Source organism: Polistes dominula, unplaced genomic scaffold (genome assembly GCF_049000335.1).
Source record: "Polistes dominula isolate Pdom_NZ unplaced genomic scaffold, Pdom_raw_medaka contig_79, whole genome shotgun sequence".
NCBI classification, from domain to species: domain Eukaryota; kingdom Metazoa; phylum Arthropoda; class Insecta; order Hymenoptera; family Vespidae; genus Polistes; species Polistes dominula.
In genome coordinates, this window is record NW_028300916.1 from 4,842,197 (window position 1) to 4,868,098 (window position 25,902).

The 25,902-nt window shown below is 28.6% G+C and overlaps 1 protein-coding gene across 10 annotated transcripts in view; it reads left to right on the forward strand.

The window, feature by feature from the left end:
• The window catches only part of LOC107067099 (uncharacterized), a 162,646-nt gene that overhangs the window by 120,979 nt on the left and 15,765 nt on the right, over positions 1-25,902 (forward strand). For 9 of the 10 annotated variants that reach the window (XM_089170830.1, XM_089170828.1, XM_089170824.1 and 6 more), the window contains exons 5-6: positions 208-318; positions 23,719-23,852. In XM_089170830.1, coding sequence (XP_089026956.1) covers positions 208-318; positions 23,719-23,852 — 245 coding nt within the window. Of the gene's footprint in view, positions 1-207; positions 319-17,686; positions 18,768-23,718; positions 23,853-25,902 lie in introns of those variants that run through there. The other variant, XM_089170832.1, reaches the window with a different exon arrangement.

Consider the following 25,902-nt stretch of genomic DNA (forward strand, 5'->3'; position numbering starts at 1 on the left):
TAAAGTTAGAGGGTGAGGGTGAGGGGGGGGTAAAGGGGGGGGGGTGGTTGATCGTAACGGTAACGTTAACTCTTTAAGTGCTTCTCCTCTTCGACGTGAAGAGAAAAGACAGCAACAACAACAGCAAAAGTAGAAGCAAAAGCAAAAGCAAAAGCAGACACAAAAGTTATGCTATCGTGTTCACGAAACCGACGTTTAATGTTTCAGGAGAGCCTCGAGGAACGAGTTCACGAATTGGAACGAGCACTGCAAGCGGAACGTCTCGTCTCACAACGAGATCGTGCTACGATTACCAAACTTCAACGACAAATTAACAAGGTAAGAATATTATTGTATTTTTTTTTTTTTTCAAGTGTTTCTATCCTATAACGTGATATTTTACTCGTACAATCTTCTTTTTCTTTTTTATCTGTTTTTTTTTCTTGTGGTTGTTGGATTTTTTCCCCCTTTTTTTTTTTTTGCTATAAATTTTAAGCCTTTGAATAATATAAGCGCATATATGTGACCAACGAAAACTTCTATATGAATATAATGTTTATTTATTTTTTGTCGGTTTTGTTATCTTACTTTAAACATTTATCACAACGATAAAAATAATTGTATCACTTTTAATAATTATAATTAATTTCACGGATTTAGAAATTATAATTAAATAATATATATATATATATATAATTTATTTTATTATGTAATTAATTTATATTATAAATTATAGTAATTTATATTATTTAAATATTATTTATATTTAATTATATAATTTATAAAATTTAAATACATTTTATTTATATTATATAATTTATTAAATTTTAATATATTTTATTTAATTATGATATTTATTTTATTATATAATTATATAATTTATGTCATATAATTAATTTATATTAAAATTAATAAATTACAGTATTTTATTATACAATTATATTATAATTTATATTATTTTCAATTATATATTATTTAATAAATAATTAAATCTATTATATTTTATAAATAAACATAACACCCATTAAATAATTATGACAAATAAAAATCAAAACAATCGAACAACAAATTAAAATCGTAGATTATTATGTAAGTATAATACAATAAATAAAAAAAAAAACACTAGACAAATCCGAATCTAATTCTGGATTTCCTCAAGAGCAACCATAAACGACAATGGCATTTGAAAAGGGCAATGGTTTCTCCTTAAGAGAAGAAGAACGGAGGAAAATGATGTGTACGGGGGTGGTTCTGTTTCTGACGTCTATCCCAGCCCTTTTCCAACGGAGCCCTTCCTCTTTCCTCCGTTTACCAAATCTATGATATAAAGTATCATGACAAAAACAAGCATTCCCACCAAGCAGACTAATAAAGTATACTCTCCCTCTCTCTCTCTCTCGCTCTACTTCGGCATTAAACTTTCGGGATGGTTTTTTTTTCTTATTTATTACTATTTTATAAATAATCGGACTGGGAAAAGCAAATTAAACAAAACAAAAAAATACCTAGGAAAGTAATCAAGTTGAAGACGAATGTTGTTTATATGACTTTTCCAAAATTGCACATGCATGCAACTTGAATAATTAACCTAATTAATAAAATTTAAGATTAAAACATCAAAATTTATTTATACATCTTATTATAATTAATAATTGATAATTATAATGACGTATAAATTAAAAGATACATTTTCAAAATTTTATTATTATTATTATTATTATTATTTGTCACGTTGACTTTAAAATTCATCTCGTATTTAAGGGATGAAACGTCTTTTACGGGATAGGGTAAGATAGAAGATGGATAGATGAAGAATATGGGGGATGATGGTATAGTAAATAGAGGGGGGGCTGGGAATAAAATCGTGGGCGCGTTAAGTCGAAAGGAGATACCTATATATATATATATATATATATTCATATAATGCAAAGGCAGACATTGCACGGGGTTCACTTTCAATAAAGATTCGTCTGTAGCCTTGAGCGAGAGGGTGAGAAAAGAACACCAAGAGAGAAAGTGAGAGAAAGGAGGAAAAGGATATCAATGCGTCTCGACTACTACTATTACTAATACTACTACTACTAATACTAATACTAATATCCTTCAAAGTTTCCTTACAAACGTAGCTCCTTTCGCATTTCAAATGAAATCTTACAATCAAACTCAAGTTTCGAATATAAATAAATCTTCCCCCATCCCCCACACTGCTATTTTGTCCTAATGAAGATTCAAACTTTTATAATTTCTTTGAAATATGATTAATAAATAGATCTTTTTCAGTATTTATTGTATTAAAAAAAAAAAAGTACAAAGTATTGGTTGAATAAACAAAACAAAACAAAAAAGAAGAATAAATAAAATAAGATTCGTGAAGTTAAATTCGATGTGTGTATTATCTAAGAAACTTGCAAATCCGAGATAGGATACTTAGATCGAAAATCCTTAAGGGCTTGGGATAGAGGTAGAGGGGGATAGGGGGAGAGGGGGAGGAGAGGGGAGGCTGTGGGTTTGCGTCGGAAAAGAAGTAAATTCGAAAGGCGCCGTGGATGAAGGATAGAGCAGAATGTTAAAGGGAGAGTAGTATAAGGAAATAGGGGGAAGAAGGTAAGATTCAAACGGCGCCGAGACGTCGCGGACGTTCCAATCCTCCCCCTCATCCTTCCCCTCCTCCTCCTCATCCTTCTCCCTCCTCTTTTACCCTCTTATTCCCTTTTGGTATCGATCATTTACTCTACGCGTGTCTAATGAAAAATGTTAGGGGGTGACATCGAGCGTACGAAACTCACTCCCTCCTTTTATTTCTTAGTTCCATTTCGAAAAAAAAAATATTATTTTATAATCGATGCGTTTTCTTAGAAATAATACGGTAATTTAAAAAAAAAAAAAAAAAAAAGTGCATACGATTAAATTTATTTTTTTTTTTTTTTTAATATTTCATATAGAAAAAATTATTAGCTTTTGTAGGTTTTTAATATGATTTGAAATAAAAAGTAAATCGTCGGGTTAAAAATGATATAACAAACTAAATTAAGTACTTTAATAAATTATTATCTATATATTAATATATATTTTATTTTTTTTTTTTATTATTATTAGGTTAATCAAAGATACACCCCCTTCCCCCCATCCCTAGATATAGAAAATTAATATTTAAATATTTTATGTATAAAATAAATTATTGTTAAATAATTATTATTATTATTATTAGGTTTTGGTATGAATTGAAATCTAAAAGTTAATCGTAGGCTAAAAAATTTATAATAATAACAAAATAATAAATAATAATAATTAATAATAAAATGATATGAATTACTTTAATAAATTATTATTTATATATTTCTATACTTTTTATTTTTATTATTATTAAGTGGATTGATGAAATATCCTTCCTTCCTTCCTCTTTTGTTTCCGCCTTCAATCCCCCCTATCGATGAAGAAAATTATTTGGTCGATATCACTTTCGATTAATTACAGAAACCACCACGTTATATTTATCTATCGTTCGACGTTCGATTTCAAAGCTGGAGAAGAGAGACGAGAGTTTGTGCGCGAACTGTGGGGATGATTTTAGAGTAGGGGTGAATTTTAAGCTCCAGTCGTACGTGAAGATTGCACTCATGGTAAAGCTCGAATCGACGCGTCCTTTGATCGCGAAACTACTATGAGCACAACCCTAGGCATTGGTGATATCTGTTTGACCGTAATTCGAGTACGACTAATAGACGACGAAACGTGTTTATCGTTGAATGAGAACACAAGAGAAGCCAATCTAACGATTACTACCACGTACAAAAGGGGTTCTAACACTGATGAGATATCTTTCAAATTAAAATATTCATATATTTATTATTATTGAAAATATCATTTTTGTAGATTTGCATTTATTAGAAATAATTCAATTTGTAGTAGAAATGTGTATTGGCTTGAACAATTAGTGATATTAGTAATAATAAGTGATTTGTTTAATTATTTATATTTAATTAAATAACGATATATAGGATTTGTTTGTTTATTATTTTTTATTTAATTAAATAGATAGAAAATATTTAATATTTGACGTATATATATATTAATAACACTATGTATATATAGAACAAGGTTTAACGTAATGCAACCCTCTGACACGATTTTAAATTGAGTCACAGAAATTTGAAATTGAAAAAAATTACAAAATAATTTTAAAATTAGTTTAAATAATATCACGTATAATATAAAAAATAATATAAATATATCTACAATCATACCATAACTCTATCTATAATCAAAATTAGACTAGGAATATTTGTTATACTAAAAATTATCATTACATTTAATTACATAAAAACATCGTTTTTAATATTATAACAAATATTATAATATAATTAATATCCATTTCATAATATGAATAATAATTCTTCAATAATTCTAACAAGGGGGAGGGGGGGGTAAAAAAATGCATTAGAGTTAGACTACTTCATTAAAAAAAAAAATAAATAAATAAATAAATAAATAAAAAGAAATAAAATTACATCCAATATATTTTCCCGCGAGTTCCTTAAAAGAATTTCCTTCGGCTTATTCTCGCAGGATAAAAAAGAAAAAGGAAAAAAAGAAAAAAAAAAAGAAAAGACAGGCAATTTGATGAAACGTCGGGATCCGACAGACGAGTGCTCGTTCCACGAACCAGGGGGAGGATTTACAGGAGGCAAATGTTAGATACGTCGACGTTGAGTCGCGTAAGCGTAAAAGCTATATATATATATATATAGAAAAGAGGGTTGAAAAGAAAAAAAAAAAAGAAATAAAAAGCAAGAAAAAAAAACGAACAGGAGAAGAAGAGGATATCTTTTTGCAAAGTGGCATGTAAATTGCTCTCGCACGTACGTACATTAGTCATCATCGTTTCTCTCTCAAAAAAAAAAAAAAAAAAAAAAAAAGAAAGAAAAAAAACTCAACCCCCTCCTCAACACGACTTTCTTCGAGACAAGTACCTCTTGCCCTTGGTTCGTTCATTCCTCGCTAAACCACCCCCTTTCCACCCATAAACCCTCACTTTTCCAACTGTACACCCGAACCTGCACCCACCCACCCCCCAACACACCGTTGGAACCGTTTGTCTCTTTCAGTTTCTCTTTACCAAAGGTTATCTCTGCCTCCTTGACGATGGCTTCACTTCAACTTTCCTTGAAATAAATCCTACAGTTTAAAGGGCTAAAGCTGAAGAACGGGGGAAGGGTTAGTAAGAGAAAGTGAGATAGAAGAACAGGTAATGGTGATAGTGGTGGTGGTGGTGGTGGTGGTGGTGATGGTTGTAGAAGGAATTGGTTGGCACGGAGATGGTTGCCACTGAAATTCTATCTTCCAAAGGATCGTATCCAATGTCAGAGACGCGAGAACATGAAAATTAGGGGAGGGTTACATAAGCCTAACCTTCTTACATCCTTCCTTCCTTCCTTCCTTGCCCCCCCCCCCTTTACCCTCTTATGTCTTAGTCTCTTAGCGAATGGTTGACAATGTTTAAGTGAATTTTTATTCAATTTAAATCAAACGCGATTTATTGAAGTATTTTTTACATTGGAATACCATTTCTCTCTCTCTCTTTCTCTCTCTGTTAGGGTGACTTTTTTTATGGATATAGAAAAATAAATGGTGTTTTTTATTTTTATCTTCTTCATTATCTTTTTCTTTGGATAATTTTATTTTTTTCCAAATATCGTACCTTTGTTATATAATGTTATAAATGTTAAACCTGTGTTATAAATTTACTTAATATGTCAAAAATTAAAAGCCCTTGTTAAATCTGAAATAATTGATAAATGTTTATCTTTATTTAATTAAATTTAACCCTTTTCGGACGCGTGTCCACTCTCAGCCATCAAAGCCTTTTCCGGTCATACGTGTTAAATATTAATATTTAATAAATACGAATAATAATAGAAAAATATTTGAAATTTAGGTTTTTGTAAGATAGAAATTTTGTTTCAATTATTTTTATTACAAATTTACGATAATTTTATTATCTTATACGATTATACAAAAAGTTATCATCTTCGTTTTCTTTATTTTAATAATATTTCGATTAAAAGTTAATAATTAAATTAAATTTGATAAATTGAAAAAATATATAATCACTGCTAATCCTCTTATGACACGAAAATTCACTCATATTACGTTATATTAAAATATTAATAATTAATAAATATTAAAACGTAATACGCTCATCCCTATACAAAAATTTGATAATACACAATCCGTTATTTTATAAATATTTACATTAATAATATAAAAAAAAAAAATATGATTTATTAATATTATGCAAAATTTGCAAGAAATTCAGAATGATATTGTGTTCATATATAGAAAGAAAAAAAGTCATGCAATCGTGATAGGAAACATTAAACATGCGATTTATAAATCGAGTCACGCTAATCTATTATAAATAAATGAATTCGACGAAAATAATTCTATTATAATTTATTTTTCTTAGAAACGAAGTATATAATATTCGTCAAATTGAAGGATTCACCGCAAAAACCTCAAAGATTTTTCCGTAATCGTGTTTAATATTCTTTGTTTGCCACTTTGCAACTTTCTTATCCGTCCTTTCTCAAAAAGGGGGATTTTTGCTTCTTACAGTGAAAGAGAAAGAGAGAAAGAAGAAAACGTGAAGCGGATTAAAATTTTACGCCAGGACGTTCCTCTTTGAACGACGTTAGGCGTCCTCCCTTTTTCCCTTTCACCCTCCGTTCCTCAACCTTAGCTCAAAAACTTTCCAGAGAAATGAATTTAGAAAGGTCGAAGGGACCTGCTGGTGGGTTGTAAGTTTACGACGTTGGAAAAGCTAGCGTATAATTATCCGTAACTTTGAATAATTTCAACCCAAAAACCACAGTTCTATTCTGCAAATGACGTATAATGATATGATGATATGATGATAATGATAAAACTTGTTGAATAATTTTCATTAATGCTTTGAATTGTAACCAACATTTTTATCATTGTTAATTTATTCGATAATTAAGAATACCAAATTATTTAATTAAAATAATTGACAAAATAATTTAATTTAAATAAAACATTATTTTAATTAATTATTGATTATATCATAGAAAAATATGATATAATACAAAGTAGAGTATTTTATATCAAATCCTATAATAAAAAAAAAAAATTAGATTTAACCCTTTTCGTATTCAATTTGGACATAGGTGTCGTATTGGGTGACGTATTATATATATATATATATATATATATATATATATATATATATATATATATATTAATTAATATATAATATAATATATTAATTAATATTATATTATTATATATATATTACTATATATATTTATATTATTATATTATTATAATAATATATAATAATATATATATGCTAATTTAATAATATAATAATATATATATATATCTTTGAAAAAACAAAACACATTTATTATAAAATTAAAAATTAACAATATTTATTATAATAAAAAAAAAATAAAAATTATTATATTAATCTAATTAATAAATTACCCTTAAAATATACATTTAACTTATTTATGTGTTCGTAAAAGTGTTTGTTAAAAATAAACATAAAAATGACTCATCTTTTGAATCATAATTTTCTGTTTTTACTCTTGCAAATGTTGCATATTTAATACTCTTGCAAAATATTCCCAAGAGAGAACGTAAATCGTTTTAATCGATTCGAATGAGCAAGAGAAATGGATAGATAGGCAGAGGACAAGTAATGACTAATGACCGAGGTACATTTAGAGGGTTGGACCACATTGCCATCGTGGTTTTACGATGATACGACCGAGTAGGTACATAACTTTGCACTTTCAAATGGTACGTCGTTTCAACAGCCTATGGAGAAAACGATCGTTCTGCTTTCATTCTACGAAACAGTAAATTCGTCCTTTACCCTTTTGCAAAACTGACTGATTTTATGATTTCAACATAAAATATAAACTTCATAAATGATCTTTCATATATATATATATATATATATATATATATACAACCCTCAGAAAAACAAATATTCATTTATAGTTCAATTAAATATATTGAGATCAATGAATTAAAAGTAAAAATAAAGATAGAAATAAAAGGAATAGTTGAAACACCATAAATTATTTAATAATTTAATTCTGATTGGATATAAATTTTCGTCGAGTTGTCTAATAAAAAATTTGCACGAAATAAACATTGTAAGAAAGAATAAAATAAATATAATAAGGAATAAACGAAATATATTATAACTAAATATTATAATTATATAAATACCAAAACTGAAATTAACTAAATAGAAAAATTAAATTATAATATTAATATAAAATTAAATTTTAAGTATAATTAAATAAATTAAATACTACAACAAATATTATAATTATATATAAAATATTAAATAATATATTAAATAAAATATCAAAATTAAAATTAAACTAAATACTCAAGTTAATTTATAACATTTAATATTAAATTAAATTCTAAACTCTCTAAAATTAAATAATAAGTATAATTAAATATAATAAATTTTGAAATAATTTTAGTTTTCTACCTTACGATACTTTTACCTACGATATCAAAATGAAATTTTCGATGAATTATTATCATAGGTGAGGGATGGGGGTTGAATAACGTTTAGCGCGGTTTAAAACCAAAAAAGAGAATATACAACGTACACGTATTTGCGGGGGGTAGTAAACGTGTGCCGCATTAACGATCAACCCTTTTATTTTCCTCTCACTCTCTCTTTCTCTCTCTCTCTCTCTCTCTTATTCTAAAAACGGAAACGAGATTAAATGGAAACGATGCAACAACGAGTAAAATTTAATAAACGTTCACCATCGACACGACCGAGCTGTAAATAATCAAACTCTTCTTCTCGTTGTTGTTGTTGCTGTTAAAAGCTTCAAATTAATCTTTCCGAGTATCGAGTTTTTGTGGTTATTGCTTCACCTATCTACCCCCATTCCACCCCTTGTTAATTAATGTACACACGCTTACTAATAAGTGTATAACAATTTTTGTTTGACCTATTTTCTTTTTATTTTTATTTTTATTATAGATCCCACTGATTTCACTTCACCCTCCATTCCCATTTTTTTCGGGGATAGATAAGATTATTCTTACCTTTGAAAAAAGAAAAATTAAAAAAAAATAAAAAGTAAACAACATGATAGGATTTTTTAAATGAACAGAAAGGGGTGGTGCCAATCAAAGTGATCTAAGTCATGAAAGTATTATCTTTATGTTTAGGTTAAATAATGTTCTTTTTTCTTTTGTGGCCAATTAAAATTCGACAATTTCGATAATTAAATGAAAATCAAAATGGTCTTATTGTAAATTGTGAAAGGGTGTAATTTTTCTTTTTTAGGGAAGAACGTACAAAATATTCTTACAATAATTCAAATTATTTGAAATCATGAAGAGGTAAAATATGAAAATTACAAATGATATTAAGAATTTTTGTTAATATGTAACAAGGGGGGTATGCACACCTTTTATACGAGAGAATAATATGGATTAAAATATGACCAATTACTTGTCAGAACAAGTGATACATAGGGTGTCCGAAAAATTGATCGCCTCATTTGTTTGCTAAACCGCTTTTGGGAACTGGTAGAACACCATATATGCAAGCTGTGCTCGACAAATACTAATTTTATTTTTTATTCCCTTTTTTATTTTTTTTTTTTTTTTTTGAAATGAAAACTTCTTTAGTAGGGTTAATTAAATTTTCATTTATTTTATTATTATTATTTATATTTAATTTTTCAATTTAATTTTTTATCCATTTGTAATAAATGTGACAGAAATGAATGTAGTTTCTTCCTCCCCCGTCCTCCCCCTTCTAATAATTAATATTTATTCACACATTAATTCAAATTATTATATGAACAAAATGATGATGTTATAAATTGATTTATCAAATTCTATATGTGTATATGTTTATATGTGTTTGTGCTTGAGACTTGTAAAATGTGACGGAAATGAATGTAGTTACTTCCACCCCCACCCACCACCTTCCAATTTATTCACACATTAGTTTAAATTATTGTATGAACAAAATGATGATGTTATAAATTTATTTATCAAATTCTATATGTGTTTATATGTGTATGTGTGTGTGTGTGTGTGTGAGATTAAAAATTTTATTGTTTTTTCTTTAGGTTAGCCCTATTCTTTTCCTAAATTTTTATTTGCAGCATTTGAAATGCTAAATTCACCGAGAAAAAGAGAGAGAGAGAGAGAAAGAACCACCCTTAGCTAACCCTACGGCTTTTTATCGAAGGGTCGTGCTTGAGAGTCTTTAATTAATGGCGTAGCAGAGATGCGCGCACACGTTTATTATATCCGTAGCGTCCCGGTTAAAGCCACGAATTATTTTCCATGCTGGAAACAAAAGGAGTCCAGAAAAGAGGGGTCCATCGTCGAGACACGCCTCTTTCACCCCCGCAGCACCCTTCTCCGCCGATCCCTTCCGATACTCGCGGTTTGTCCAACGGAAATGTTCACCGACTCTTATGATAGCTCACAGATAAACGAATTGTCATGTGCGTGTAGTATCCCTTCACCCTGCCTAACTCACCCCCTTTTTACCACCAACATGTATATACTGGGTCACTAAAATATTCTTCGAATTAATGTTTTATAAAACATTCAAACTCCTTTTACTATGCTAAATGGAAGGAAATAAACTAAATTTACATACGAAATTGCAACTTTATTTTTTTATTCCCTTTTTTCTTTTTTTCTTTTTCTTTTTCTTTTTCTTTTTTGTACAAAATATTAAATATATATTTAATTTTATATTATATAAATATACATAAATATAAAATAATTATATATTATATAAATATTATTATATTAATAATATTATATAATATAATATTACTTATATACTTATAATAATATTATATTTATTATATAAATATATATATTTGTATATATAGTTAATATAATATAACAATTATATATAATAATATAATATAAAAATATTAAATATATATTATAATAAACAAAATTCTTGATAAAACATTTGCAATTTTTATTTGTTTTTTTTTTATTTTTATATGCAACGTTATATAATATTGTATCATTTTTATTATCACCTATTAAAGATTTGCATTTATCAATTTATCTGGAAGTTTATAAAATTCCCCCGATTTATAGGAAATTTTTAAGAAAAGACTGCAAGGAGGAGGAGGAGGAGGATGAGGAGGAGGAGGAAAAGAGGAGGGCACGTGCGTGTAACGCCTTAGCGCGAGAGCTCACGTACGGCTTCGTAGCAATTAGTATGCATCCGGTAGAGCTTAGGGATCGTGTGCAAAGGCAATGGAGGAAAGGGGTTGCAGGGTGCAGGGGGAGAAGGGTGAAGGTGTGTTCGAATAATCCTGCGTGATCTACGCGCGTTTCCGATAGCCCTACTCAACCCGTTTCTACGCGTTACAAAGCCAACCCATCCCCACCACCACCAACACCACCATCATCGGTCCTTTCAATAATTTCCCTTGCTCTTATGGAGAGATACAGGGGACAGGGAAGGGGATGGTTTATTTGTTATCCTGTAATATCGATCGAGTATTTTACCATAACCGTGCAAATTAAACGATCATTTCCCATAGATTGATTATTATTATTATTATTATTATTATTACTATTATTATTATATGTAAAATTCATTTCTACGAAATTTTATATTTCACGTATTCATTTAAATAAATAATTATTACATATTATTAATTAATTATGATTTTAAATTATCACAATTATTATTCAACTCTTATAATTAATTTATTATTCATATATTATTTTATTTTATTATACTTTTCAAATTGAAACATTGAATAAAACAAATACATCGTACATTGCCTCGTAGCAAAATTGGAATATTGTTAAATCAATAGACAAAGAAAAATAGAAACAAACAACTAATTATAATAAATTAATTAAAAATACTACATAAATTCATTTGTCCACCGCTACCCCATTTTACAATCGATAGAATACACCACCCAATATTGCAACGTATGAACATGATTTGTAATATAAATATCACCGAGGTTATCAATCTAAAGTTAATCGTTAGAAACGAAATCGTTTAGCCAAACTATCGACAACAACAACAACAACAACAACCACCATCATGGAAATAGGAAGGGGGAGGAGGAGGTTGATATTACTGAAAAGGGAATGAATGTCATGCAAATTCCTGGACTGTACGAAATTGCGTTTTGTGAAAGGTATCAAGAACATGTTTTAGCCAACATTCCAGCTTTAGGCAAGTGTTTATCGATAACGGATGAAAATAGAACCAGGGGAAAAGGGAAACTGCTTTCATCCGCGAATCGAACGAACGAACGAACGACCGAGTAGTCAGCTACCACCCCCTACCCCCACCCCGATCCCCAGAACTTTCCAATAAACGGACCAACGATCCTCCCGCTTTGTGACTACGAGAGAAGATGGATAAGGGTGCCTGTCTTCTCCTTTATCCCTTACCTCCCCCAGTCCTCCTCCCCTCCTACACCCTTTCTCACTCTGTCTCCATTTGGTAAGGACTCTTACCAAAAAGCTAAGATATCCTTTAGTCGGTCATATTAAATCGTTTGCTTGGCAACGTCAACCCTTACCCTAGGCATCCACCTTCCTTTATTCATTTTGAAAATCGTTCATTTAGGATGAGACTGATATTGGCAAACGTTTCATTAATTTTATCGAATATATTCGTCTATACGGTTTCTAAAAGGTAAATATATTATATATTACATTTATATAATATTTAATATATTTATTATAATTAATTTTTATAAATTATAAATTAATAATGTCAATAATTTTATATATTATTATATATTATAGTATTGTAAATACCATTACTTTAGTTAGTAACCAAATTATATATTATATTCCAAATAACATAAATACTATAATACTATAAATATAAAATAATAATATATAAATAATATATTAATATATATATAAATAATATTTTATTTTAATTATATTAAATATTTAATTTTATTTAACTTTTAATTGCAATCAAAAGGATATAGTAAATACCTTAAAATAATTACACCCTATAAAAGGGTAAAAAATGACAATTTTAATTTTATTTTTCTAATTTATTTTTTTCCAATTTGATTCGTAGAAATAAAACAAATATATAGATATATTATTATCTGTGATATCCAAAGATTAAAGATAAAAAGAAAATCAATAAAATAACATACGGTATTTCCGAAGGTTCGGTATGGTTTAACAACCCTTCCCTTCCCTTCCCTTCTCTTCTCTTCTCTTCTCTTCTCTTCTCTTCCCTTCTCTTTCTCTTATCGTCGAGTAACCGTTTTAGCCGCTAATTAATTAAATTGCACGAGAGCTCAGTCCCACCCACACACCCTATTTCCACCCTATTTCTCACACGAGTTTGTCTATCGTCACTATACACTACAAGGTTGTTGGTATAGTTCTTCAATCAAAAAACAAAACCAAAGCTCTAGCGTCGATTTCATTTTGATTAGCTTCGTGATTTAAGGAAAGAACTCTCTTTATCTCTTTATAACTCTCTCTCTAACGATCCTTTAATGGTTTGTAATTAAAATCCCTTAAGTCAGAAACTTGCAAAGATTATTTTCACAATTACGATATTACGTCACAAAAATATCTTCAAAGATTATCTTAATAGAATGTAATTAAATATATATTAAAATAATTAACATTAAATTATTTCTTACTTAGATAAAATAATCTAATAGTTTTATTTTTGTTTTTTCTTTTTTTTTCATTTAAAAAATAATATAATTATCAAAATAAATTAAGTGAAAATAATTTAATTAAATAATACAATACTTGTACTTTACAAATTAATAAAAAAAGAAAAAAATGTTCATTAAAATCTAAATTTAACAATGTTAGGGTTTTTGAACCTTCCTTCACTTAAATAATTCCCTTAAATAAAAAAAAAACAAGTAAAAAATTGTCATTAAAATCAAAATTTAACAATTTTAGGGTTTTTAAACCATCCTTCCCTTAAATAATTCAGCAGTTACACATTACAAATTTGTCATAAAAAAAAAAATTTTTTAAATCCAATTTCTTCAATCTTAAGGTTTATGAATCTTCCCTCCCTTGTAAATTATTACACTCCAAAAGTAGTAGTAGTAGTAGTAGTAGCAACCCATAACTACTTACTCTAATGGGAATAATTACAATAGTAATAATGTAAAAATCATTTTGTAACTTTAATGAAAAGTTTGTACTTATCATCCCTTTTAAACGTAATAAACCTATATTCCCATTTTCGTAAATAGATATGAATGAATACATTACGAACATACGTGGTTTTGGGAAATAGTGGTGGGTTGGTAGAGTATGGTGAAAAAGGGATGGTTAGAAGATTATCATACTAAAGAACGAAACGAAATATCTTCCATACGAATAGATTCAAATAAAAGAAGGATTATCCCAAAAATCGTGTGGATCTCGATTGCTTTCACCCCTTTCCCTTCCCCCACCCCCACCCCATCGTCAATGAAATGATCACAGTTCCATAATCTCCAACATTTCCTTCCTACTTTCCACTACCTCCTCTTCCTCCTCCTCCTCCTCCTCCTCCTCCTCCTCCCCACTTAGGAACATTGCGATAGTCTAATAAATTCATAACCTCGATCGTGCCGTAATATCCTTTGTGGATAATCCGCTTTATGGCTTTTTAAAACCGATTAGGGTTCGGGTTAACGCGTAAGCACGTACCTACTACGAACATATACGAACGGTACGAATGAACCTACGAATGGCGAGGAGGGGGGAGGGGAGGGGTGAAGGGAGGGGGAAAAAAAGACAAGTCTCAACCCTTGAAAATTCTTCCACGTTTCATCCAACGAAATTCTCTTCTCGAAAATATCCGCTGTGAAATACAGTTAAGCCGATTTTACGCGAGACGCTTTTCGCATTCTCGTTGTCCTCGGTCGGATTTACTTTCAGAGATGGATATAGGGTCAACCGCGAATGCCGGCTTTTACTTCGAGCCTTTCAATGATAATAGAATCCTATCGTATGTGTATTGTACAACATACATATATCTATATATATATGTGTGTATGTGTATACCAGAATGGGGATGGTGTGTATCATAATAATTGAGACTCACTTTAAAAACGAACGAGAAATATTTTTATACAATAAAAATAATCTGAAAAATTCGTATTAAATCTCTGGAAAATCTTGTATTTTTATCTGGTTTTCAAGTTATCTTCAAAAATTTCGTAATAAAATAATTCTGTAAAAGAATATTTCTATGAAAATATTAATGCATTATACAAAATGCAGTATAAAACAAAGCACATAAGTTTGTTTAATCCCTTAAACAAACAATTTTGGCTCAACGTAATACAACGCTGCTCGAGTTAACTCGAACGTGCATTTTAAGGGGGGGTTAATTGTGTTATATTTATAATAATTAATAATTACATGTAATGGTTGATTTTGTTGAAGCAAAATTAACAAATTCGCGAACGCTGACGTGAAATTCACGTCGTTTAAAATTTGAAAAATGTAATAATATAAATAAATTTTTATAATATTTAATAAATAAATATATTTTATTATTTAAATATAAATTTAAATAATTCATCATTTTTGTCCGGTAGTCAGTATTAAAAAAAGGAAAAAAATATGCCAGTTGCGAATGTGTTAAATGGCCTGAATGACAAGTCAGGTAAAAAGGGTTTCACACGGAACGTGTAAAAATTATTTAATAAGTAATTCATTTTGTAAATGTTTCATTAAAATTTGCAGATATAAATTTGACAAATAATTTCAATTAAATTCATTAGAATAAATCTCGGAATTTGTCTTACTGGGAAAAGGGTTAAAACAAAAAAAAATAAAATAAGACTCGACCTCGAACTTGCAACGATAAATTCAATGTCTATATATGACGTCATAAAAGCGTGCTTTCAACACATTAAAAAACGATACAATGAATCACACATTACAAAGGTGGTAGCGTGTTGTTGGTTTCGCTACCTTTAAAAAGGTAGAAGAGAAGGACCGACCATTTTAACGATCGTATCACAAAGTAGAACGGAAAATAATTGTTTCTAAAAGTACGTCTGAAGACGAAACAAGAATTCATTCTATTTTTATGTGTTAAAATCATGAACACATTTCTTTACACATGATCAAAATAATTATTGTAAATAACTTTTTTAACATAATCAAATATTTTCAAATTATTCGCATAAGTGTACAATTTTAAAAAGTGATATAAATATTAACACTTTATTGACCAGCAATATTTTTTACAAATTCATCTCATGTCACACTGGCCATTATTTCGTAATTGTATTGAAAAGTAAAACAATGAAAAGTAATTTTTAATAAATTGCACTTTTTTTTATTAAACTTTGAATATTGTTTTTTTTTTTCGTATGATAAACAGTATAACAATAGTACAAAACAGTTTTTACAATTGTAATATTTATTTTCATTAAATAACGTGATGCGAACAAAAGCGTATGTGATCGTGATCAACAAAGTGTTAACATTGAAAAAAAAAAACAAACAAAAAATGAATTATATGACAAAAATAAAATCATATCATTTCTTAACTTATAAACAATTAGAAAAATTCCTAGGATAAGTAATATTTTGATCACAAAGAATGCGAACACAGAAAAAGATAGGAAGAGTAAGAGTAAGAGTGAGAGAGAGAGAGAGAGAGAACAAAAAGATCGAAAAAGGGTCTCGCTTTGTTCGAAAAAAAAGTGTGTAACGGCTGACGACGCAAGCTGGCAAAGAGTGGTCGAGAGGGGTGGATGGGAAAGGTGGGAGTGAGGTAGGGGGTTGTTTGGTAGTAGTAGTAGTAGTAGTGGTGGTGGTGACTGTGTGCAGGGCGACAAAGGAATGAGGAAAGTGAGAGGAGGTTTGAACTAAGAAGCACGTGAAAGAGAAAAGAGGGGTAGGGAATGAAAGTGGGGGTGGTGGTGGTGGTGATGGTGGTGTTGTTAGGAGGGGGTAAAAGGAGAAAGTGATAAAGTGAGATAGACGAATAGTAGAATAGGAAAATATATATATGTATAGGGGTTGTTGGACGCAGACGCAAACGGAAACGCAAACGCAGACGCAGTCGAGTGGTGGTGGTGGTGGTGGTGGTGGTGGTGTTGTCAAGGGTTCGGGGTTTCAGAGAAGAAGGGTCGCGCAGTGTGTGAGTCAGACTCGGAGTGTTCCGAGGGTTGGCCCTTCGGAAATTTCAGTCGTACGGGAAAGATCACGCGTGACGGGACTACTCACAGGGAAACTAAACTCCTATCTTTTCTCCGTCCGGTTTTTACCCCCCTTTGTTTACCCCTCCCAAGTTTGTATATTTTTTTTTTTTTTTTTTATTCTTTGGTGTTAACTCCGTAACTTTTTCCAACTATTTATTCGTGTGATTCTCTTCTCGGGTGTTAATTTTTTTTTTGGTTCTGAAAGAAAAAAGGGTGAAGAGAAGAAGGGACGAGTCGAATGACAAGGGTCGTCGTTGTCGCGTGCGGCATGTCGGCCGAGGAGAACGAACATAATCACGCGAGTTGACAGGAGACAAGAAAAGAAAGTGGAGAAAGTCAAAGAAAAAAAGGAGGACGAGGAGAAGAAGGAGAAGGAAGAAGAGGAGAGAAGGTAGTGGTGGTGGTGGTGGTGGTGGTGGTGGTGGAAGGAGGAGGAGGAGGGGAAAAGAATTATGATGATGATGATGATGATGATGATGATAAAAGAAAAAAGATCGGCCTTATAAACTGCTCTTCCTTATGATTTTTTTCCGATATAATATTTCTCTTCTCAGACAAAAGGAAAAAAAAAAAAAAAGAACGTTGCCTTAAAAATAAAGTAGCGGCCTCTTATCAGAAAAGTGTTGACCCGCTCGTAAAAACAAAAACAAAAAAAACAAAAACAAAACCAAAAAAAAATATTGTATAATCTACCTCTCGAATAGAGCGTATAACATAAAATAAGGGTATATTTTTTCAATCGTGTATTTTTTACTCTCTCGATGAATAATAAAATTCGGTTAACTTGAAATGAGGGGTGCGATCTCGAGACTATAAATGAGGAGGAGGAGAAGGTGGATAAAAAGTAGTAGAAAAAGAAGAAGAAGAAGAAGAGGAGGAGGAGGAGGGAGAGAAGAAGTATATTTACATTGGATATGCAACTTGTGTCACGTGACAACAAACTAATCATCAAATGAAACAATTGAGAATAATTTTATAACTTTTCTATGTGCTAGTTTTAATCATCAAGTGTTTGTTCTATCAACGTGAAGAAAAAAAAAAGAAAATTGTTTTATTATTAGTGATAAAAGTGAAACAATTAACACAAGTGAGTGCACCAAATATAATAATAATAACAATAATAAAATTAATAATAATAGTGCATTGGGATCGTTGCGAGCTCTCGCGAGAGGACTCACCAGAGGACTCGCGAGAGAACTCGCGGAAAATCATCATCCCTTGTTCGGCAGGGTGGCCTCGCTAATACGACGCTGCCCAACGGCCGGAGGGCTCGGCGCACCCTCCGCCCGGGAATGTCCGCCCAACGACGACGAACCAACTATTACTACCACTACTACTACTACTACTACTACGATTACGACCACGATCACGACCACGACCATCGAAACAACTACTACTACGACGATAACCAACAAGAATCAAATACAACAGCAACAAGAAAAACTACCCCATCGGCGATATTTTATAGCCGATGCAACGACTACGACACCGAGATATCGTAGCTCCTTGATGGGCACTAGTCTAACTAAACCAAGTAGGGTGAGTTTAGTGTGTCCTTCGTAATAGTTCATTTCAACCCCGACACCCTTTTCAGATCGATTACTTTTTATTTTCTATTTTTTATTTACGTCGTTTGATCTGTTGAAATACAGATTGATTGATTTGTTGATTTAATGCTATTAAAAGGATTAATTAATTTTATTATTATTATTATTATTATTATTATTATCTTTTTAATATATAATTACTATAATCTTTTTTTAACACATAAAATGTTTATAGCAAATTTCTAATAAATTTAATAATTTAAATTTGTAAATATACTAAAAAAGAAATGGGTACAAAAATGTTCACAAACAACAAATTATAATCATTTGTTTTTAAATAAAATTAACACATTCGCGGCTGGTATAATTTTTCCTTTTTTTAATACTGAGTACCGGCAAAAATAATCGATTATTTAAATTTATATTTAAATAATATAATATAATAAATATATATAAAATTAAAATATAATTATATTTAAATATTATATTGAAATAATGAAATATAAATTTAATATATAAAATTTATCTTTACATATTTATTACAAATATTTATATATTTATATTATAAAATTTATACAAATATATAAATATGTATATATAAAAATTTATTTTTATAAAACTTTGAAAATTTTAAATGACGTGAATCACGTCAGCTTTAGCGAATGTGTTAAATGCAATCGTAAAATAAATCAAATAATTTTTATATTAAAATTTATATCATTTTTTTTGTTTTGAATATTTTTCTTTGCATATTTCATTTAATTATCTTAAACATCCTATTAAACGTATTTATACATGTGTATAATATCTTAATGGATAAACCAATGTAAGAAAGAGAATCTTCGAATGAATATACGTGTCATTTACACTGATGAGTAGTACACGAGTTTGTTGATATCTGTTTTCGTAATACTCACGAGAGAAACTCATTCATGAGATAGTAATGAACGAAGCATTCATACATTCGTTCGTTCGTTCATTCATTCATTCACTCGAGTTAGGTTCTTATATACTACTACTACACGATGATATACCATAACTCTAGTGTTCTCTGTTTTCCTAAAATAACTTTCAAATAAACTCGTTGAATAACGAGAATTTATGTCATAAGAGATAACATAACATAACATAATATAACACTGTATAATATACATTTATGTTCATGTATATATGTTCATATATATTTATGTACACATGTATAATATACATTTATGTTCACACAACGTAAATAATACGATCATAAATTTACATTTGTATGGGTCTTCATATTTTCCTACACGATATTTTATTTATATATTTATTTTTAATAAAAGATAAACAAGTCTGTGTGTGTGTGTTTTTTTTTTTAATTCTATACAAATTTCAAAATTTTGTTTTTATTGCCATTGGTAAAAATTCATTGATCGTTGAAGAATTAATGAATGAATTATACGTTCGATGTGTAATACATTTTAATTCTGACCTAAAAAAAAAAAAACAAACACGTGGTTTTATAAATTCATTAATGGAAAATTCTGTTGTGAACTATCATAAATATTATTTTATCAGTTTGATCTATTTATTTGATTGGCAAGAAAATCATTTCGGTTTTCTAGTGTGAAATAAAACTCTATTGTTTTTTATACAAAAAAAAAAAAAATGTACTTTAAATGAAATAACTCAATTTTATTAATTTTCTATACAAAAAAATGAACTTTAAATAAAATAAATAAAAAAAATTCTAACACATTAACAAATAACGAAACAAACATAACGTTATCTATTGATACAAACCGAAATTACTTTCTTGCCAATCCAATATATTATACTTCGATAATTATATTTTTATTATTAATATCTATGTGCAATTTTCACAGACAAATTGTTCATATTTTTCTTTAAATTCAAATTAAATTATATAATAATCATGAATATAAAACTACAATTAACATATATATATATATATATATTTCTTTTCTATATTATTCCTTTTAGAAAAAGAAACCAAAAAAATGGCATTTAATTAACAAAATACAAAAATTATTAAGTAATCGAGTATTAGCAATAAATTTTGTACTCGTAAATGTTTAAATTGTATTTATACATAAAACCCCATACTTGAAATAAAAATTTGTGGCAAATACGTGACGTACGTGTAATGGAAAGTGGCCACAATTTTGTCCTAAGAAAAAAAGGAAAGAGATAGTTAGATGAATAGAAAGAGAAAGAACGTAAGAAAGAAAAAAAAAAAGGAAGAAAAGATAGAAGAAAGAAAAAGGGGGTTGGAGAGATGGCATTCTTAGGGATTTAAGGTTCCCATAAATCCACTTGAAGCATCCCTTGAATCCTCTCGATGGTGTTCGGTCAGTCGGCTTTTACCAGATTGTATTCCTCGATAGTAGTTCTTCCTCCTTCGGCAGGAAGCAACGCTTTTACTTAAGCTTTCGTAAAATTCTCTGAGAAAAAAAAGGAAAAAATCGTCAGCCTTTTCACTTGACTCCTCTTTCCACCATGAACGAAGAATATCATCGTCTCTTCTTTACTTTCCCCTTGTTTCCTTTCTTTCTTTTGGCGCCTGCCTTCTTTTATCTTCTTTTTTAGGTGTAAAGCACAGGTGAGTGCAAAAGACAGGAGGCAGGCAGGCAGGCAGGCCCCTTTTCATCTAATACTTACAAAAGGGAGAATGAGAAAGAGAGAGAGAGAGAGAGAAAAAATGTTTTATTGGATTCTAAATATTAAATGAAACATCTATTTTTGAACGTTTCAACACCCTATATATTTTTCATCACTGTTTGATTTGTTACTATATTTATTATAATAATATTAAATGTATATATGAAAACACTGGGCGGAATTTGATATTTGCAGCAATGAACTTTCGTATTCTTAGTGCCAATTATTATTAATAAAAATAATAATATTATATTCAATTTCTTTGATCTCCTTTTTTAAAAATATCATTTCTTTTTATTACTATTCAAGTTTTTTTTTTTTCTTTTTTGATATTTTCTTTTATTCGTGAAAAAAATAAATTGCTATTTTAATTAACTTTAATTCAATAATTTGTATAATAATCTACAATTACAATTTGATTATTTTAATTATTATTTATAAATAGAAATAAGGGAATTTTTATAATATATTTATATTATTATATACTTTTACCTTATTCCAAGTTAATTTAAAGTTTATAAAATTATTTTTATAATTATTCGTATTATTTACGTATTCGTATAATATCTATGAAAACAGATATATATATAATTAATATCATCAAGCAATGTATTTAAATAATTTGTGTAATAATCTATAATTACAATTTGATTATTTTAATTATTATTTATAAAAAGAAATAAGGGAATTTTTATATATTATATTTATATTATTATATACTTTTACCTTATTCCAAGTTAATTTAAAGTTTATAAAATTATTTTATAATTATTCATATTATTTACATATTCGTATAATATCTATGAAAACACATATATATAATTAATATCATCAAGCAATGTATTTAAATAATTTGTGTAATAATCTACAATTACAATTTGATTATTTTAATTATTATTAAAAAAAGAAATATATATATAAGGGAATTTTTATAATATATTTATATTATTATATACTTTTACCTTATTTCAAATTAATTTAAAATTACTATTATAATTATTTGTATTATTCTATATACCCCTCATTAATTCTAATTCTCAGATCACATATACATCATAATACCTATGAAAACACACATATACATATATATATATATACAATTAATATCGTTAAGCAACGTGTTGTACGCAAAATTGATTATGAGCTTATCTATAGGTGCAATAATTCCCATGAGAGTTAAATCGTGCGAAACACGAATTTTGGTAGACCGGGGGGTCATCCCAATTATCAGAGAGAGAGAGTGAGAAAATGGAGAGAAAATGTTGTCCACTCGGCAACCTTCCTTTCCCTTTTCCTTCTCTATCCCTTTTCCCTTACATTTTCCGTCCTTATTTCTTTCACTTGGTAGAGTAGTTCGTTTCGATTCACGAAAGGGTGCAATCAATGTAGCGTGCAACGCTTCGATTTAAATTCATGAATAATTCCTCCACCTTCATCGAACTTGAAATAGGGGGGGGGGGGGTGGATAGAGGGGTAGTTTCAAGATCGACGAGCTTTTTTTTTCCTCCCTCCTCCTTCCCCTCCCCTTCCCCCTCCTTCCCCCCTCTTCCTCCTCGTCTTTATTTTATATATTTTTTTTTCCCGTTCTTTTTCTTTTCTTTCTACTTCAATTCGTTTCGATAGTGGTAGGTGGTATCGATCGATGAAACTTTTATCGAGATTTAATCAAGAAAAGATCTAATTATCTGGAAACTTTGAGATAAGAAATCGTAGAAGTGTGTAGTAAGGGTGTACTCTTATAAAAAAAAAAAAAAAAAAAATTACTATAGTTTCGTATCTCGTTAGGGAATTGAAAAATCTTTATAGTGACCACGTAAATGAATTTATTATTATAAATGAATTTATTATTATATAATAGTGTAATAAAAATAATATATTAAATTAAATTATTATTATACAATAGTGTAATATAAATAATATAATAAATTAAATTATTATTATAAATGAATTTCTTATGATATAATAATTTAATAAATAATATAATAAATAAAATTATTATTATAAATAAATTTATTATTATATAATACTGAAATAAATAATATAATAAACGAAATAATAATTATTATTATTATGTTAACAATTAAATAATTATGGATTTGAGCAATAATTTTTCTTAAAAAAATTCGCAATTACTTAGTTATTGTTAACTCAATATTTTATTTGTTTAGGTGGTTTGTTGTTTTTGGTTTTTTTTTTTTTTTTATATATATATATCTCGTTTGTTTCTTTATCGATAAGATCCAATGGTAATATTAATTATGGCTTTTTGTTTTGTTATTGTTTTTTTTTAGAGGGAGGCTACTCAACGAGATGTTGAACGAGAAAGACGACAACGATTGGAGGCCGAAGCACGGCTACGAGAAGCTACGGCTGAAGCCGAACGTGCGAGATCTAGGGTACATCATTTACAAAGGGAATTGGCTAGGTGAGTTTAATAATTATATCTATTTTTTATAAATTATTTTCTGCACAAGTTTATATATCATACTATGAAATATTTCTATTTTATTAAAAAGAATTCTAGTTTTTTTTTTTTTTTTTTTTTTTTTTGTTGTGAAATATCGTAGAACATTTTTATCATTGCTACAATTTCACATTCTTCATTTTTTTCTGATCCAATTTATTCGTAATAATTTAACAAGAAAAAAAAACAAAAATTATTATTTTAATTTAAAATAATGTTACTCATTTAAAAAATAGAAAAAGAAAAAAACAACAACAACAACAAGATAATAGAAAAATTGTCTTTTCTGAAATAAAATATTAATTAAATACAAATACAATTGTTTAAGAACAAATTTTGTATTCTTTCTAAATTTTCATATAAAAAAATTGCCTATTAAATAATAAAATAATTTCAACGATCGATACAATATAAATGACAATATTAATAATAAATCCAAAATCTCAAAGATACAACGAACTATTTTAATTTATGAATTAACGTAGAAATTATTCCAAATAAAAAAAAAAAAAATAAAAAAATCAAATCAAAAGAAACCTTTCCCTTTGATTAAAAAAATATGTGCAGGTAATGACAGAGATTTTTGTTCTATTTCTTTTTTCTTTTTTTTTTTTTTTGTATTTTTCATTTTCCCTTATCCATTGGTCTTTGGCACGGTTTTATTTTTCTACCCTCGTTTACCTCGATAAAGCGTTATGAACGTCGCTTATTTCCTCGCTTATTTCATCGAGAAAAAGTTGATGGTGGTAGTAGTGATCGTGGTGGTGATGGTAGGGGAATGGGATATTTTATATTCGCTGGACCAGACCACGCTGTATAAAAATGCCCCGAAGGAAGGTTATAACGTATAAATAATGAGAAAGATTGGAGAAGGTAGAGATGGGTGGGTGAGGAAGTAGAGAGAAGTGTTTCACGCACCGATAACCAGAGAATTCGATGCTAAATCATTGATATTGGCTTTCGTCCAATGATATATAGGTGCGTATCGTTCGTTCTTTATTCCTTTTTTAACCTGACGACGGATTTACGTTAGAAGTGAGAGAATATCAAAAGAAATTGTCCAGAAAAAAGATCGAAATGTAAAAAAAAAAAGAAAAAGTGACAAGGAAAATAGATTTATTTTAGAAAAATAAAAAAGAAACTAATAAGATAAGGGCTGAAAAAAAAATATTAAAATATATATATATTAATAATAATAATAATATATATATAATTAATAATAGTATTAATAATAATATATAATTTTATAAATATTAATAATATATATATATAAAATTATATTAAATAAATTTAAAAAATAATATATATTAAATTAATTATAAAAAAAAAATAAAAAAATTAATAGGATAATGGCAACAAAATATTATTAAATATATAACCAAAGGTATATTAATTATCTTTAATAACAAATTAATAAAAAGAAAAACTCTCTTCAAAATTGGCCTAATAAATAATAACTATTACAATTTTGTACATATTATATTATTCTATCAAAATGAACAATTATTCATTTATCTATTTAAATAATATGAAAACTATAATAAACAATTGGTTAAACCCATCTAATACCAGATACTACATGATGTTACAAAGTTACATGTATATTAAAAGAATTTCCTTTAAAACCTCGGAGAAAATCAATTTCATAATCGTTTTAGTAGCGCCTAAGTTAAGAGCTAACACAAATATACGAAAGTTTAACGAGAGGAGAGAGAAGCTTTTAAAGCCGATTAGCCCTTCCGATATTTCCAAGTATGTATCTATGTATGTATCTGTGTGTATGCTTACTTACGAAAACTAAACGAAAGTAAAATCGGCTTAACCAAAGGAAGAAATGGAAGAGAAGAAAAAAGAGACGAAGAAGAAGAAAGCCTATTTTAACGATCTTCAAATATAAACTTCCAATTTTTCGTTGTACCTTTCTCGTTCCTTCGTTTATTATGAAGGAATCCGTAGGGTTTTTTCTTTTCTCTTTTCAACAAGAAGAAGAAGAAGAAGACAAAAAATTACG